The following is an 18,987-nucleotide window of genomic DNA, read 5'->3' as shown; positions in this document are numbered from 1 at the left end:
GGCACCCCACAAGTGAGAGGCCTCAGGGTCGACCTCTGCTCCCCTGCCAACACACGTTGCGTCCGGTCGGAGAGGTAGGAGCAGAACCACCGTAAAACGGTGCCCCTTACTCCCAGCCCCTCCAGCCGGTGCAGTAGGATACCATGGTCGATGGTATCAAAAGCCGCTGAGAGATCTAATAGGACCAGGATAGAGGAACAACCCCTATCCCTGACCCTCCAGAGATCATCTACCACTTTTCTGTATAACTATTTTAACAATTTTCTGTATAACTATTTTAACAATTTTCTTCTACTGTATATATTATAATGAATATAATTTATGTTTCTAGTTTTTTGCTTTTACAGATAACTCACAATCATTCATTTCTTGTAAAACACACACACAGAGTAATTGTCAGTTCTATATTTTATTTGTGTTTATCTATAAATAACATAAACAACAAAAGGCACATCAGGTACCCGTGTCTTATCCCCTGTTCAGAGTTCAACCATTCTCTAAAATTTAGTTCATTTTCACTGACTTTACTTCTTTACTTTACTTATATACAATCACATTTATCACATTTAGTAACTTATTTTTCACATCATATTCACATGAAACATTCCCTAATTAATTATATCCACTTTGTCACACATTTTATTTTAACCAACATACAGTGAACTATCTTAATTACATCCAAACATTTCTCAGTGTCCTCCTGAAGAGAAAAAATCTGGCCAGCGTAAAGATTTATTGCAGCTCTTAAATTTTACTTATTGTTTCTCTCATATTCTTTCAATCAAAAATCTACTAAAGCCTTTCCAGATGTACACAATTAATACATCCTTTTAAATTTTGCATTCAGTCTTGCTATTTTTCTTTTTGAAGAGAACATTAATAGCTTTTTTTCCAATTATTAGACACAGATGCTGAATTCTCATACACACTCATATTTTACCTAGAGCCTTTCAATTTTTAATATTCTTGCAGCTTCTGCTACTTTTTCTCCCTACAGCAAATGGGTTATAATTTAGATTTGCTCTAGTTTTTTTTTACTATTTATGTATAACTTGTACCATTCACCTTTCTATATAACACTTATCCTGAACTTTGACACAAGTAATTGTCAGTTCTGTATTGAAAGCCCTTTTATATTTATCCATAAATAGCTTAAACTACCCATATCTTTACATTATTGCAAAATGTTTGGTCAATACATGAATTATTTGTCATTTTGTAAAACATTTATTTGGGCCTTGTTCTTCAAATCACTTTTATGCTTTAAGTTGTGTTCTTATTAATTAATCAGTTTTTTGCTTGCTTGCTTGTTTGTTTTATTTAAGTTCTGCTTTAGTTTCTAAGATTCCACCTGTTTTCCCCTGCTTTATATCTTTCATATACAGGGGAGTTTTCCTTGTGGCCCAGTTCTTGCAACCGTTCTTCATATGTTTTAGTCTCCAGTCCCCTAATCATCTTTGTTGCTCTTCTCTGCACTCTCTCTAAAGTCTCCACATCTTTTCTACATCGTGGCAACCAAAACTGAATGCAGTATTCCAAGTGTGGCCTTACTTATAGGCTAAACTTATTTTATTATGCTTAGATATAATAACATTATCTTGCAAATCTTACTGAATTGTACTTCTTCCTTTTTATACTTCAATAAAATAATCTTGTGTTGGACTTAAAGAAATACTTTGCCTAGCTAAGATTCCTACTTATTTCTTGTCAAAGTCATCTTGCATCATGATAAAAGTTCCAGCATTGAGATCTATGTGTGTGACTTTGCAACACAGGTATAAAATATACAAAAATGACATTGCAATTTCAGGATATATATTTCCATACTTCCCCCAGTTGCCTTAAATAAGAGCTAAGGTCTCTTATTCAATAACTATCTTGCAAACCAACATATTGATCGTATTTTACTTATTAGGAGGTGCAAGCTGTATGCTGCATACAGTTACAGTAAAGTAAGCTTTAAATATCATATTTGATTATGATTAAATATCCTTTCTCTGACCTTTCTCTATAAGCAGGGGATACTTAATTTAAATTTAATGTTTCTGATCATCTTTTTTTCAACATTTATTATGGTCAAAGACCAGTACAAAAATAAAATTATATAAAAGACTAGAAAGTATAAAAACAAAAATCTAAAAAGGAATCTTAAGTACTTACTGAATCACTGGTATCAATAGAATTAAAAACATTGAAAATTATATATGATTAAATATCACTGAAAATATATCTATGCCTGCCAACCTGAAACTACCAAATAGTGGCCAACATTTATTAAATGTATGATACTTCACATTATTTGATTGCAAAGAACTGTGGTTCAAAAGAAGTACAATGAAAAGAAGGACCAGGGTGACATGATAGCAGTGTTCCAATATCTAAGAAGAAGAGGGGGTCAACCTATTCTCCAAAGCATCTGAAGGCAAGACAAGAAGCAATGGATGGAAACTAATCAAGGAGAGAACCAACCTAGAACTAAGGAGAAATTTCTTGACAGATAGAACAATTAATTAGTGGAATGATTTGCCTCCAGAAGTTGTGCATGCTCCAACACTGGAGATATTTAAGAAAAGATTGGACAACTATTTGTCTGAAATGGTATATAAATGGTAAATGCTTGAGCCGGGGGTTGGATTAGAAGGCCTCCAAGGTCCCTTCCAACTCTATTATTCTGTTACTCTGTTATTCAAATGTTATTCCAAAGACAGCTAGAAGAAAATAACAGATGAAGAAGAGGCAACAGCAACCAAGATGGCACACTATTTTGTCACTGAATTCTGGGAAAGAACAGTGCTGAATGGAGAAATAAATCCAGGGTTCTTCTGAAGACTGGCTACCACAAGTCCAGCTAAAATCTATATTTAAAAGGGCACTAACCTCAGCAATTTTGATTTCTAATTTAAGCACCGACTTCATATCCAACTCTGCATGTGACGCATTGGCACCCAAAAGGACTGAGGTATCAACCATGAACTGGAGCAAGGTATCTCTGTACTACAGTGGGGTAAGAATTCAGATATTAATACAGTAAACAACAACAGCCAATAGCTCAACCAGATAACACTTCTTACCTTATTTTACCTTGAACAGTCTAACATAGCACATTATTTACTCATTTTTATTTTTAATTTCAGTAACAGTATTGCATTTTGATATTATTTAATAGTAAATCTTGCTAGCAGAATTAGCATTAATATCATCACAAATATTAATTAGCATGACATTTGCATTAATCAGCATACATTGAGAAAGTGGATCCTTAGCTTTCTTCAAAAGTTTGGTTTTGAAAGCATATTAAGGAACCAGGATGTTAACTTCATCTGTACTTCCCTCATTTTTCTATGTTTTCAGGGAATATTTATGTACATATTCACAAAACAAGAAGAGAACTCAGACTTGTGCAATGTATGAATGATTGTACTCAGCAAGACATCCTTGGTTGCAACTCATTAATTAACAAAGAAGGTTGTGCTGCAAATAATGGTCAATATTGAAAAGGAACAGGGTCATGGAGCAGGGCAGGGTTCTACTGATACTAACTAAATGACATATTAGTCATGTTTATTGTTTAGAGTAGGGGGAATGTGTCCGAATGTGTTCATATAGTCAATTGCTATATACCATTTTTTAAATCTTCCCCCATATTTACCTACTATGTTGGGAATGATATGTAATTACTGTATAACTAGTAAGTGATAAGGTATATATTATCACATAATTAAGATTTTCTTTCAGATCACTTTTCATACAATTTATATAATTTTTAGCAGAAATATCATCTTTATACTCTGTATACTATACAGTGTATAGTGTACAAAATATAAAGGAATTAACACTTAGTTTCCAAGCCTGGTGTTTTGCAGATGTGCTTGGACTTCACCCCTAGAATCCAGCTAGCTTTTGGGAGTTGTAATTCTAGATAAGCTGGGGAAATATCCTGAATATACTTAGGTGATTGAAACTCACAGATTTAGCTTCTGTGGTATTGTCCAGGTAGTCTTCCCGTGCTGATAGAGTCAGAGATGCTTGATCTAACTATATAAATAAAATAAGAATTACTATACATTAGATTTACAAAAACACAATTTGGAATGTAGTTCTATAACCAGACTTCAAAGATAAACCCAAAGATCTTAGAGAAACTACTTGCGAATAGATTTGTAGCAGTATTCCAATACCAACATCCATTGCAGTATTATAAGTTAAAGGGGATGGACAGAATTCAAAATACATGAAAATGTCCACAAAAGCATTTTATTTATTACCCTGGATATTCTGCATTTTTGACAAAATCAATATGTAGATCCTGAGGAGTTTTAATTTTACAAAAAATGGCTTCATGCCAAAAATGTGAATATTTCATAGCAAAGCAATATAAAAACTACACATTTCTTCAAAAATTAGATAGAATATAGCAATCTACTTTCTGTAAAGAAGATTACTGAAAATTAAATTAGAAATGACTGTAGAATGCCATCAGGAATACTGTTACGTTTTTCCAACTTTTAGTCATTTACATATATACATACTAATAACCAGATGTCAGGATGTTGTTGAACACATATGTAAAAGTTTTATAAATACTGTTAACAAAATTAGCTGAAGGCTTCATTAAATACAGATTTAAAATATGTTGCACCTTCTTGCATATGTGGTTAGGGAAGGAATTCTCTGGCGTATAAATAGCTCATGTTCATGTGGTACTACAAAATTGCATTCCTTCTTTCTTGTTTAATTTTGAATGCTAAGAAGCTATCCAAAAGCTTACATCCTATCTCTGCATGGCTCCAATAATTGAACCTTTATATATATTTATATATAAAGTTAATAACTAACTAAATAATACATCTATTATGTGTTTATTAACTCTAAGTTAGTTCCTATCTTTTATACACCATTACAATCTGCATGGGCTTCTAGACATGTTTATTTAAGACAATAATATAATAATAAGAAATACATTACAGGACTAGCAGTGGCATATAGTCATCATACCAAATGCTTTCTAGAATTGCGGTTTTTATGAGTTTGAAGATGACCATTAAGATGGGCACTGATTAGACCTCCAGGGAAGACTGTCACATAATGCAAGGACCACAATGAAAAAAACAGTGGCTGTAATAAACATCCCCAACAACTTTGTCATTGGGGCCATTAATAGAGATTGTCAAAGAGCATACATCAGGTCATTCAATTCCATGTGAAAAAGATCTGAAGCAGTTCGGCCAAACCAGTAGTGGAATTCAGGCCTGGATTACAGAACCAGCAGTGACTCAGGACTGCCACGCCCCCGAACGAGTTCCCTCGCTGCTGCTTGGGCAGCACCATTTTGGATTTTAGTAACTGCACATGTGCAGTTCACTGTAAATTGTTCTGCACATGCACGCATAACAATTTACATTGAAATGCCCATGCACATGTTATGCGCGGGTTGCGAACCAGCAGTAACACCGGCAGCAACCCATCCCTGGTCTGAAGGTACCTAACATCAAGCCATATAGGGCTTTTCAAGATAAAACTAGCAGTTTGAATTGCACTTCAACCAATGCAGAATGGTTGTTTTTTGACTGTTGTGGTTCACCAGCAAGCAGACTACTGTATTTTACATTATCCAGCTTCTAGTATAGATGGTCTTTAAAGCCAGTCCTGTTGAGAACACATTGCTGCAGTCCAATTGCCAGGATCTGCTACTCCAGGTTAAGGACAAAATACTAAATAATAAAATGAAATTAATTGAAAATACCACCTGTATGTTTTCCTTAATAATACCTTTATGATGTACTCATTAGAAGCCTTATCATCTGAAGCCACATATAATCGGATGAAAACAGAATTGCTATATTGTCCGCGAAGAGTAGCAAGGGTCTGGAGCATGCTGAACTTCCTTTCTGACCACAGACCTCCGGGCCCAATGTTTGATTCCAGCACAGGCCAGCGAAATGGAGAATGCTTCAGCATGTTTAGAAGTGGTTTTGCATCAGCTTTTTCTATCTTATCTGGGAAAATGAAAAAAAAAAATCAGTCAACGTAAGGTGTCTTGAAAAAAATTCCACTTCTAAAATACCCATGCTGTATATTGTTGGCAACAAAAGCTTGCTTTCCTATCATCATGTATATTTCTCTACATCGTGAAATGTCACCTAGAACATAGATTTAGGCTAAACATCAGCCACTTTGAATAGCTTGTCTTGGCACAGAGAGCAGAAAAATGTATGCGCTTGCCAGTGGTGGGATTCAAAATATTTTACTGCTGATTATCACCTCTGGTGCTTGCCATTTGTCTGTTCAGGTCTTGACTGCTGTTCAGTCACTGGCAACCTTCAGAGCAAATGCAAATCATCCAAGTTTTTGACTCAGTATCAGAGGTAGGTCCCTCCCAGTACGGTACTATACGCCAGAAGAGGTAGTGAAAATCTGGTGTACCGGACCAGATTTTTAGCAATGGTGGCCTGGCCACGCCCCCGTACCGGTGAAAGAAAGAATATCCCACTGTCCCGGAACTGTGCCACGAAGTAAGAGAAATGGGTCTTGGGAGAGACCTTCCCTCCCCCTTCAGAGATCCCTTGTGGGGAGAGAGGAGGCAGCCTGGTTTGAATGTGGGCGGGCGTTTTAGTGGCTGGTGCCTCCTTCGCTCATTGGAGCAGATGGAGAAAGAAAGGAGGTGCACGATAGCCGAGGGTGAAGGTGCTCCCCTTTGCCCTTGGTGGTGGTGGGGCTGCTTTATCAAGCGACACCTTCCCTCGCTCAGCTGCTATTGCCGGGGTGCCACCAGGACAAGTGAGGGGCTGGAGAAAGAAAGGAGGTGCATGATAAAGCATCCCCCACCACCAAGGGCAAAGGGGAACACCTTCGCCCTCTGCTATTGTGTGCCTCCTTTCCCAAGATTGGCAGGATGCCTCTCCCCACTCCCCACCATATGGGGCTGCTACACCCCACAAGAGATTTCCTAGCCCAGGATCCCAGGAGAAGCTCATCTACCTAGAATTGCCAATCCTTCTGCCGTCCCAAGAGGAAGTTTCTGCTGCCACCTTTACAGGCACTGCAGAAGCGCACAACTTTCTATCAGCTTTTCACTCAATGGCGTGGATCTGGAGCCCTTAAGATGCCACCATGGCCAGATTCTCTCTCTGGCTGCAAAACACCGCAACCAACCAGGCAGCAGCCTGAGTAAGGTGAGGGCACGTGGGGCAAAGAGTGCTTTCCTCGTCTCTTCTCTGGTGACCTTGCAAAAAAACAGGGTCTCCCTCCCAGATGCTCCTGGCCTATAAAGGTGGCCCCATATGGTGGGGAGTGGGGAGAGGCATCCTGCCAATCTTGGGAAAGGTCCCTCCCAAGACCAGCTTCTTTCCTTCCCTCCTGCGGCGTCAATCGGTAGGAGAGGGGCACAGACCATGGGGGGAAGGGAGGCTTCTTTCCCAGCCTCCCAGCTGGCAAAACAGAAATTTTCACCAAATGGAAAGGATGTGTGTGTGTGTGAGAGAGAGGAGGGGTGAAGACAGAAAGAAGGAGTAAGAGATATATATGAAACATATATGTTACATACACAAATATCAATTTAAAATTTTTTAAGTTTACTACCTGAGAGGCTCATCTTTTACTCCAGCTTTACTCCAGTTTTTACTCCAGGTAGTAAAGCCCTTAGTGAATGAGAGGAAAGTTTTCTCTACTAAGCAACAAACTTGCTATCCATGGCTGCGACAACACCCAGACAACCCAAGATAAAAGACTTTTTTCAGGACACTGCAAACTCTCTACTGCAAAGTGATAAAACAGACCAAGACAGGTCTCCTACTTGGAACCACGGGATGGCCTCTCCCAGGGGAAAGAAAACAAAGACGGCACAGTGCTCACCAAGCAGTAAGGAAGGTGGAGCTGGATTGCAGGGGCAGCAGAGAATTGATGGATACTATCGGCTTGTTTCTCCAACTGTGGGTTGTGCATCCCCCCCCTTCCCCAGCCGGACAGCTGCGGGGCTTCGGCACTGTTTGGGGAAGCACAGCCTGCACAGCCTGAGGGGAGTCAGTTCGGAGGTCTGTTGGGAGGCTCACAGATCCCTCTGCATACTCGGAAGACAAATGACTCAGCAACTTTAAGTGAGCCAGCTCCATGCCGGGATAAGGGATTAGAAATTCCAACTTTAATTCCACCGCTTTCTGGTGGCCCTGCCCCAATGGAGGCCCTGAAAATGATTGGAGAAGGAACTGGGCAGCAGACAAGGAAAAGGAGCAGATCTCCCATTGACTTGGCTTTTCAACCTCTCTTGAAGCAATCTAAGATTGAGGACTTTGTTTTGACTCAGCCTTTTGGTCGGGGAGCTTCTGAAGGTGCCACCCCCCGAGCTGAGAACGAAGACTTACCTGAAACTGCGGCCCCTAACCACCCCTTGCATGAGCCTACGCTTGTAGAGCTTCTGGCTCAGCAATGTTTTCTGGTTGCAGAAACTACAGTGAGCATTCAGCTCCAGCTTGATAGAATAGTAAGTACTTTAAACTACTTAGTCTCCTGGATTACCAGTGGGTGTTCTGGGAGGATCGCTCGGCAGTCGGTGGTGGCGACAAGGTGTTCCCTACCAAATCCCAGGGAAAGCTTCAAGAAAAGCACTGGCCAACAAAATCTTGGTCAACAAATTTCTATTAACAGTCTGAATTCCGCATCCTATGACGCGATTAGCCGCCTGGTCTTACAGCCAAAACAGGTGGCCCTCATCATTAACCCCATTAATGGCAAATTACCTTATTGGAGTTCAATGCAGCTGGCGAGGGGTCACCTATTTAAGTTACTGGGGCTCAAAGCTGATGATCTGAAGAAGGTCGAACCCTTACCCTCCCCTGAATACTGCTCCAGAGTGCTACTTAGTTTCGACAATCCCAACATTCCAAAACTACTGTTCAGAAGAGGATCCTGGTTAAGATCCTTTGGCATCTTGCCAAGAAGAGTCTTCAAAGACATATCGATTAAGCCACTTTTGAGTAACTGACAACTTGTGAATGGCAGGAGATTTATTGCCCCCAAAAGATCTTCAGTGGCATATATTAATGAGCCAACTTCGAATGCTATCCCAGACAATGCACCATATATTAGCTATATACCTACTTCTGCACAATCCTCAGCTGGCATTCTCTGAGACGGTAGGCTAACTGCTCCTCCTACAACTGGCCAAATCAGCCCCCCGCAGCATGTAACATCTTACCAGGAAGCTTCCCTCGATTTGATCAGCTGGGAAGAGGTGGCCCCAAAAGAAGCGACATCAGCTCAGGGCACCCAAGGTCTCTTGGTTGATGGGTCCCAGGTCAATGTCTCTGGGATTCCACCTATCTATGGGACTGATCTGTGTCAAGACGGCTTTTAGAACCAGGAGGAGACGCAGCTCTTTGGCTCCTTTAGAGCGCTTCCTCAATCAGAAAGAGCCCAAATCATAAAGCGTCTGGACACAGTTAAGTCCAAGCTTTACAGTCTATCAATCTCTGACAAGGATTCCTTTGGACCTCAGGGGTTTTATACTGATTTACCAGCAGACACTCCATTGGCATTTTCTCCAAAAAGTTTAATTCATAAACCTGGAGACGCAGGGCTAACTCAAACCCTGCTTGATGACACTGCCGAATACCTTCCAACTAAGCAACCAGTCAATGCCACAAGTACGACCTGGAGTGCGCTTAGAGTCTTACAGCCCCACGAGCAAGGCTTACCTCCCCTCTCTTTTCCCCTGCTTTGGCCTCCCAAGAGGATGACCTTGCCATCTAATAATGGATGTATTTTTTTGGATCCAAAGGGTGCTCTGGAAAAAATTAACACAGAATGACTAGTAAACCCGGTTACCCCCCCGCCCTGCACACTCAAGTGCCTTTCGTGGAACATTGCAGGCTGGGGGCGAAGATGCGGCACTGCAGAATTTGCTAACTATATCCACTCATTCGATGTGATCCTGCTTCAGGAGACCTGGGCTTGTGATAAGATATCCTTTTCAGGGTTTACGGCCATCTCATTGGCCGCTATTAGACAATTTACGGCAGGGAGGCCTAAAGGTGGTCTAACTTGTTTGGTCTCTACTTCTTTGAAAGTGGAGACAGTGGAACTACCCTCCTGTGGCTCTTTAGCTATGGCGCTTTTAATTAAGAAAGGACGTAGTAAACTGTTAGTGTTCAATGTTTATCTTCCCCCGGTGAGGAAGCAAGCCGATATCAAGGCTCAATGGGGCACGCTGGAGAACTATATTACCTGTATGGAAACTAAATTCCCAGCAATGTACATCCTAATAGGGGGTGACTTTAATGCCCGTCTGAGAGCTCAAGTCCCTCCAGCGATAGAGGCACTCTACCCCCAAGAAACCCTCCAGGCCATAGGTCATCTGACTTCAGCCAGATATTCTAAGGACGAATTAACAAATTTTGCTGGCATCCAGTTTGCCCTTCTAGCAGCCCAACACAACAAGATAATTCTTAATGGGGGTACCCTAGGTGATCTGGCTGGCAAATTTACTTTTAGTTCCTTACGTGGGAGTAGTGTTATTGATTTTGTACTGGTATCTCGACCCTTAAGAGAGGCAGTCCGTGTTTTTATGTGGATTGCCTTACGCAGAGCGACCACTACCCCCTGGTTACAATCATTGAGCTTTTTTCAAATATACATCTCCCTAGGGGCCCTCAGATATTAGATCCCTATGTGGCCACGTACACAAGGAGGATCAAATAATCTCCCAATATTGAAAAAAAGTTTCACTCCTTTTTATCATCTCCGGAGTGTCTCAACTTGTATAATCAGGTACTAGCAAGCAGTGGCTCGGAGATAGTCTTGGCCTTTGAATCACTAATTAACAGTGTCCAAAGGGAGCTTGGAGCCATCTGTGGGCCGAGTGGTCTATATCAATCACGAAGTAATACTTGGTTTGACAAAGATTGCTTGATGCTTAGGAACCAGATTAAACGGGTTTACCTGCTCTACCGCAACCGAGGGGACCAATGTCTACCAGAGGACTACTACTGCCTGAAGCAGGAGTACAAAGGATTAATTGCTAAGAAAAAGAAAGCTAAAGAGAGAGAGAGAAGTGGGATTTACTTCTCCTCTCTATCCAGCAGAAGGACACCCGATTATTTTGGCAAATTGCTGCCAGCTCTTTGCCGGGCCATCGGGAACTCCCTCTATGCTGCATCTCTAACAGAGACTGGGAAAACCATTTCTTGGCAATTTACCAGGCGTCAGCAAGTTCAACTGTGCCTGACCCACAGCTGTCTCCTGTAGCCCCTGACTGGCAACCTGTGACCCATGCTGAGATCACCGAGTTTATCTCCGAACTTAAGTCAGGCAAAGCTCCTGGCCCTGATGCTATTCCCTCTGATCTGCTAAAATCCAACCCTGAATGGTGGATTCCTCTTTTGACAAGACTCTTTACATATATTAATTCCTCTGGCATAGTACCTTCCTCCTGGAGCTTAGCAATTATTGTGCCAGTTTTTAAACGAGGAAATAGAAACAACCCAGCTGACTATCGCCCCATAAGCCTGCTCTCCATTATTGGGAAATTGTATGCCAAATACCTCCATCGCAGACTCCTCCCTTGGGTTGAGGAATCCAATATCATTGGTGCTGAACAAATTGGGTTTAAAGCGGGCTGTGCCACACTAGATCACTGCTTTGCCCTAGCGCACCTGGTCGACAAATATACTACTATACCAGGTGGCAAACTCTTCACTGCTTTCATCGACCTAAAGTCAGCATTTGACTCAGTCCCTAGGGGTTTGTTGTGGTCAAAACTGCTTAAAAGTTCTATTGACAGACGTTTGCTGTTCTTAATTAGGTCCTTGTACAATCAGACCTCCAGCCAGGTCAGGTGTGGTCTGCAGGGAGAACTTTCTAATCCTATCCCGATTAAGAATGGAGTAAGGCAGGGATGTGTTCTGGCTCCTCTTCTGTTTAATATATTTTTATCTGACCTGGCTGGTTACATCGGACATATTGAGTACCATGCCCCGAAGTTGACAACTACAAAGATCCCGCTTCTTCTTTACGCTGATGATGCAGTTCTCCTTTCATTGTCAAGGCCAGGACTGAAAAGATTACTTTCTGCATTTGGGTCTTACTATGCTGAAAACTATTTGGCTATTAACTATGATAAATCAAAAGTACTAGTGTTTACTAGAGCCCGAAAATTGTATAACTGGGATATCAGTGGCAATGCTGTTAAGCAGGTTTTCCATTTTAAGTATCTAGGTATTCAATTTCAGAACACTGGTGCCTGGACTAGACATCGAACCCAGGTGCTGAACTCGGCCTCCTGTAGTCACCAGCAGATTTTAAGATTCTTTTATACCCAGGGTGGCCAGTTCATTCCTTCTGCCCTACGTATTTACAAAGCAAAAACGCTGGCCCAAACTCTTTACGGCATTCCCATATGGATACGGGGCTTCAAGGATTGCATTGAAAGAACCCAGGCTGCTTTCCTTAGAAAACTTCTGGGTCTTCCCCCTTGTATTGGTTTTGCCCCAATATACCTGGAACTAGGCATTCGATCGGTGGAATGTATGGCCTGGATAAACACCTTTAAATGGTGGTTTTGGGTGCTCTTTCTGGCAGTTCCTGGCAGCTACCTCTCCCTGGTGTTCACGGACTCCCATATTTCTCGCTGGGAGAAAGAGCTGCTGAAGAAACTTCATCTGCTAGGTTCCACGGAGGATGCCTTGGGAAACTACGACCTCAAGGATGCCCAATTTAGGATAGTCCAACGGCTTGTGGACATTGATTTACAATATCTACGAGCCAGAGCCAATAAAACTTGCTCCCTCCTGACTCTCAACCAAGTTAATAACTATGGATTGAGGACGGCTTCCTATTTTTATACCCTAACCATTCCTAAGTATAGAAGGGCTTTTTCCCTAGCTCACTTCAATGTCTTGCCCTCAGCACTTCTGGGTGGTCGTTTCAAGAGGCTCCCGATTAATAAGCGGCTGTGCCCTTGTGACAGAGCCGAGGTTGAGACAGCGGAGCATGTCCTTCTATTTTGCCCTATGTATAGTGTGGACAGATCTAGGTTACTGTCTCTTCCTGAAATCGTCCCTTCTGGTCCTGATGATTTGTTTGTGCATTGCCTTGGGGATGTCTCCTCATACATCACCTCTCAGGTTTCCAGGTTTTTCTTGAGAGCTGTGACCATTAGAGGAGAGAGCTGTAACCTCCCTTAGTTGGGCTTTTGGTGACTGGCTGCTGTGTCTTTTTTGTAGTGGTCGTGTTTTGGTCTGTGACTGTAAATAAAGTATTATAAATATCAATAGTAGCCTATGATATTATATAATTTAAGTGATATAATATTGCACAGACTTCACTGCAACCAGAAAAAAGTGCCCCATTGCACATATCTGAAATGTAAAATTCACTGTACAGGTATATTAGGACTTTCTAGATTGTTTTGAATTAATTTTGGTACATCTTTCTTCTCCTAATAGAGACTTACAGTTGTGCACCATATAGTTTCTAACAGTATGGAAATAGTTACTCACCCTCATTCATACATGAAGAATAAAGTATCTTGGCCTTCTGTACAGCTTCATTGTCTCGTCTTTTGCTAAGTGGTTTTTCAAGGAGAGCTGTAAAGAATAAATTTTTTCCCCAACACATTTATTATTATCAGAAAACAGTTCAAAATGCCTCAATGTAGATAAGATGCCTGAATTTGTGGGAATATTTGTTTAGATATTTAGATTGGCTGCCATGGACATTTTTTGTCTGAGGGACTTAGAAAATATTAAACTACACATGATGAGAAATGTTGCATTGAATGTTGTACTCTGTTTTGGAATGTCATCATTGACTGGAATGTCATTGACATTAGAATGAATATTAAACACCGAAGAGACAAGCTGAATAGCTCTCTCCTTTTCTTGGTCAAAAATGGGAACTCTACTACATTCTTGCATTGTAGAATACGCCTATTTAAAATTCTGGTAGAGCCAGCAACAATTATATAACATCAGATACACCTTTTATTTTATTGGTAAGAAAGTGATGATGTTGGGAACTTTTGGGGAAAACTTCATTCTTCTATTATTAGTATTCTACCCAAATTATAATTAAATATCTGTCTCTTATATTACATCATATATTGCATTTATTATATGAAAGGTTAGGTTGGAATCAAGAATTCTAATTGCATAATATTTCCTTAAAGAGAGAAATGTCAGATGTTATTTAATACACACATTTGAAAACAGAATGAGTATGTACACATTTATGACAAAACAAAGGGTGGAGAAAATTGGCTGTTATTGTTGTTTTGAAACATAAATAGGGAAAGAAGGGTTTTTTCCTTTCTTAAATGATTGAAATAGCAAAGAAATTATATCAAATTAACTCTAGAAATGCAGGGTTTGATCTAGCAAAGTTAAAATTGTGCCTGAGAAACAATGAGGTTTTTCTCTTCCATTCACAAGGACATTACGTATTTTGAAAGAAATGTAAAAGTCAGCTATCTTGTTCCCTTTCTTTAGCTGCCACCTTAATTTCCCTGAAACCATTCTAAATATGCTGGGGAGGGGGTGGGTTATTTTGACTTAGTTATCTATAACACACTCCAAGTCAATTGACTAAAGCCAGGATTTACAGAGAGTTGGAAACAGGAAATGGAAACAGTAGGTGCCAAAGTTAACATTTAAGTGAGCTTCAAAATAGTGAAATGTCATAATTTGCCTCATGAGTCACCCATGCAGTCCGGTGCAGGTCAAGGGGTTCATGCTCTCTCACTTAAGCTGTTGAAATTTTGTAAAATTTTGTACATTCACAGAATTTACCTAATCCTACCAGAAAGGCAAAGAGACATCTGTAGATGACTTAGAAAGAGAGTGTGTGAGAGACAGTGAGTTTGATCCAGCAGTTAAGGCATCAGCCTGAAACCAGGAGACTATGAATTCTAATCCTGCCTTAGAACTGAATGCTGGCTGGGTGACTTTGGGCCAATCACTCTTCAAATTTCTGTAACAATGGATGGATCAACGCTTGGTTGATCTGTTAAAATAAAAAATGGACCTTGCACTTGGAAAATGCTAAGGAGAGAGGGGGGAAGGGAGGGAGGGAGAAACACAAACACATATTCACACACAATAAAATATAGTAAATTCCTGTTCTTTTATACTTTATAGTTTCTCTCACTCCTGTTTACTTCAAAGGTTTGTTGTAAGACTATTTGTCAAGCATGCCTCCCCCAGTAACCAAGAAAGAAACCTCTCACTCCAATGTTTGTGGAGTTAAAAGTACTTTTCCTGGTTATGAATAGATAGCAGCAAAGTAAAGCAAGGTCTGAGGCAGAAAAGTGTGAAAACATACATATCAAACTTTTGCCCAGCCCCCTGCCTCCAACAACCCCCACCCTTTGCCCAATCTTCATCTTCCTTAGGTGTCATGGTGGTTGCATCTCCAAGTAGCATCATTAGGTTGGTATACGGGACGGTTGGCCTTGACCAGATCCAAACATCAGCCATCAGCATGCACAGACGATGGTGAGAACAAAATTCCCTGTTTGACAAATCCTCCTGTACTAATTATTCCCATCCCAAATACCATGCCCCCCCCCCATTTCCATGGCAGCCGAAAGCAAGCAAGTGATGCAGAGGCTGACATCCAGCCTTTCTTTAAGAGAGATATCATCCCTGCAGAAAAAGAGAAAAAGGAAAACAAACAATACAAAACAAGAATATATTCAATCAAGGTTTATCAGGATAAATGGAGTAGAATTTCCGTAAAAGTCTGGGGGCTTTAACATGAGATTTGTCAACCCATTCTGCCTGAGAAGGGGGGAAATGCTCCCAGGATACCAAATACTGAATGCGACCCCTATGTTTTCTGGAGTCCAAGATTTCTTTAACCTCAAAATGTTGCTCTCCCTCAATAAGAAGAGGGACCTGAGGTGAAGGTTGAGGTGGACGAAAAGAAGTGTGCTCTGGTTTTAACAGGTTCACATGAAACACAGGATAAATTCTTCTAAGGGTCTTTGGTAACTCCAATTTTACCGATACAGGATTTATGATTTTCACAATGGGGAACGGTCCTACATACTTCAGGCCCAGCTTCTTTGATTTTTGGGTGGTTTGCAGGAATCTAGCGGATAAAAACACCCTATCCCAAACTTTGTATTCTCTTGGTGCAGTCCGTTTCTTATCCGCCTGTTTATTGTGAGCCTTGTGAGCGGCATCCAATGCTTTGCGAGTCATGGGCCAAAATTTCCAAAGTTGATCACTCCACTCAGATAAGGACAAAATTTGCAGTTGTTCTTGAGGGAATTCAGGAATTGGTACAAAGTCTTGACCAAACACAATTTTGAAAGGGGTCGTGCCAGTACTACTGTGAACAGAATTATTGTACGCCACCTCTGCATGTGGTAACAGTTCAGCCCAATTATCCTGTTGATAATTGATGAAACATCAGAGGTACTGCTCCAAAACTGAGTTAGTCCGTTCACAAGCCCCATTAGTCTGAGGATGGTGGGCGGAGCTTAGGCCCTGGGTGGAGCCAATCAATTTCAGGAACTCTTTCCAAAAGAGGGAGGTGAATCGAACTCCCCTGTCTGAAATTATGCATTCAGGCACACCATGTAATCTATATACATGTGAAATCAACAATTTAGCCAATGACTTCTCTGATGGGATCTTGGAGCAAGGCACAAAATGAACCTGTTTGGAAAACAAATCAGTGATAACCCAAATAACGGTATATCCTAGATTTTCTGGTAATTCAACAATAAAGTCCATTGAAATCTCCTTCCATGGGGCTCCAGGATGGGCAACACTTTGGAGGAGACCCTGGGGTTTCCCTGGAGGTCTTTTTGCAGCTGCACAGATGGGACAACTGGCTATGTAGGACTCAATGTCTTTTTTCAATGAAGGCCACCAAAACTGCCTCTTAATCAAATGCAAAGTCTTTGCAAATCCAAAATGGCCCGCCATTCTTGAATCGTGGCCCCATTGAAGAACGACCGGTTTCAGGGTAGCAGGAACATACAATTTAGCCCCCACCCAAGCCAGTCCATCCTTCATGGTGCATTCATCAGAATGTTTCTTGAACCAGTCATCGGATTCGAGGCCCTCCTTGAGTATGTTCATTAAGTCCGTAGTCACATCCAAGTCAACAGGGTTTTGGCTTCTAGTAACCATTTGTGCGGCCAGATTCTTAGCTGGGATGACTGGATGAACCACGCTCAGTTTAGAGCTGTTGTGCTGGGGAAACCTGGACAAGGCATCAGCCATGAAGTTCTCCCCCCGATTGAAGTGTTGTGCCCAACGCACTTGTTTAGGTGACAGTTTATGCAGGATTTTCAAAGCTTCTAAATTTTTATGATCAGTCCATACTTCAAAAGGGTATTTCACCCCCTCCAGGAAATGTCGCCATGTCATCAAAGCCCATCTGACAGCAAAAGCTTCCTTCTCCCATATGACCCATCTCCTTTCTGTCTCTGTAAGCTTACCCGAGGTGTAAGCACACAGTTGCAATTTACCCTCAGAGTTTGTTTGAAGTAATACCGCTCCCACCGCCACGTCACTGGCATCAGCCTGCACCATGAATGGCACATCCATATCAGGGTGTTTCAAAACCAGCTCTGCTGCAAAGAGTCGCTTTAATTTCTCGAAAGTGGCTTAACACTCCATAGTCCAGTTTAAAGGCTTCCCCAGCCTAGGTTTTGCTTCTCCTTTAGATTTTAGAAGATTTGTAATGGACAGAGCGATGCTAGCGAACAAGGGAATAAATTGATGATAAAAATTTGCAAATCCCAGAAAACTTTGCAATTGCTTGCGGGTGTGAGGCAGTGCCTAATCAGTAACAGCCTGGACTTTTGCCAGGTCCATCTCGATGCCTTTGTGGGAGATACGGTATCCCAGGTAATCGATCTTCTCCTGATGAAATTCATATTTAGACAATTTGGCATAAAGTTCAGCGGCTCGGAGTTTCTTGAGGACTGAGCGGACCAAAGTCACGTCTTCCTCATGTGTTTTCATGTAGATAAGGATGTCGTCGGGGTAGACTAATATGCCCTTGTACAGGTGCTCATGCAAACCCTCATTTAGTAATTGCATGAAAACTGCTGGCGCCCCCTGCAAACCAAACGGGAGTATCCTGAATTGGAAGCATCCCAAAGGGCAGTTGAAAGCAGTTTTCCACTCATCACCTTCTTTGATTCTGACTCTGTAGTAGGCTTCCCTTAGGTCCAACTTTGTAAAAATCTTCCCCTTCCCTAAATGGGCTAACATATCCTTCATGAGTGGCAGAGGATATACATTTTCCATGCAAATTCCATTCAGGTTTTTGTAATTCATACATAAATGAAAGGAGCCGTCTTTATTTTCTCTGAACAATACAGGTGTGGCCACCCGTGGCCTAGCTGGTTGTATGAAACCCCTTTTTAAGTTTTTGTCAATAAGCTTGTGCAATTTCTCCATTTCATGTGGGGTCATCAAGTAAATCTGGGGTTTGGGGAATTTTTCCCCTGGGATGATCTTGATGCTGCAATCAGTTGCGTGGCGGGGGGGGGGGGTCAATTTGTTGGAAGACTTCACTGAAAACTTCCTTTAGGTCCCAATATTCCTTGAGGATTTTCTCCTCCCCTTCAGTTTTTTTTTGCGCTGCAACCGCTAGGTTTGGTTCAGACTTGGCTATATGCCCTCCCCTTCCCCTCTGGGGGTTTAGCAGAATGGATGCATAACCACCCTTTTTTGCAATTCACATAAGGGTCCCATTTACGTAGCCAGGGTAATCCCAGTATGAGGGGTCGATCCATCCCTGGGGCAACGATGAAACTCAAAGTTTCTTGGTGATCCCCCATCCACATTTCAACTGGTTCTGTTACAAAATGGGAAGCCCCTCCCCCAGCCACAGAGCCATCCAACTGGCAAAAAGCAATGGGCACTTTCAAAGTTCTCAGCCTCAATCCCATTTTCTCCACCACTTCTGGGCTAATTACGCAACGTGTGCATCCAGAATCCAAGCGGGCTAGCGTTTTCCCTTGGACATCAG

The 18,987-nt window shown here is 41.4% G+C and overlaps 1 protein-coding gene across 2 annotated transcripts in view; it reads right to left on the bottom strand.

The window, feature by feature from the left end:
- PHEX (phosphate regulating endopeptidase X-linked) overlaps nucleotides 1–18,987 on the bottom strand; it is a 267,193-nt gene that overhangs the window by 190,034 nt on the left and 58,172 nt on the right. For both annotated transcript variants that reach the window (XM_081946240.1, XM_081946241.1), the window contains exons 4-7: nucleotides 13,491–13,577; nucleotides 5,770–5,996; nucleotides 3,967–4,035; nucleotides 2,878–2,994 (exon numbers count right to left, since the gene is read on the bottom strand). In XM_081946240.1, coding sequence (XP_081802366.1) covers nucleotides 2,878–2,994; nucleotides 3,967–4,035; nucleotides 5,770–5,996; nucleotides 13,491–13,577 — 500 coding nt within the window. The remainder of the gene's footprint in view (nucleotides 1–2,877; nucleotides 2,995–3,966; nucleotides 4,036–5,769; nucleotides 5,997–13,490; nucleotides 13,578–18,987) is intronic.

This window comes from Natrix helvetica, assembly GCF_964273705.1.
Source record: "Natrix helvetica genome assembly, chromosome: 3".
NCBI classification, from domain to species: domain Eukaryota; kingdom Metazoa; phylum Chordata; class Lepidosauria; order Squamata; family Natricidae; genus Natrix; species Natrix helvetica.
This window is presented reverse-complemented; position numbering and strand designations above follow the sequence as displayed.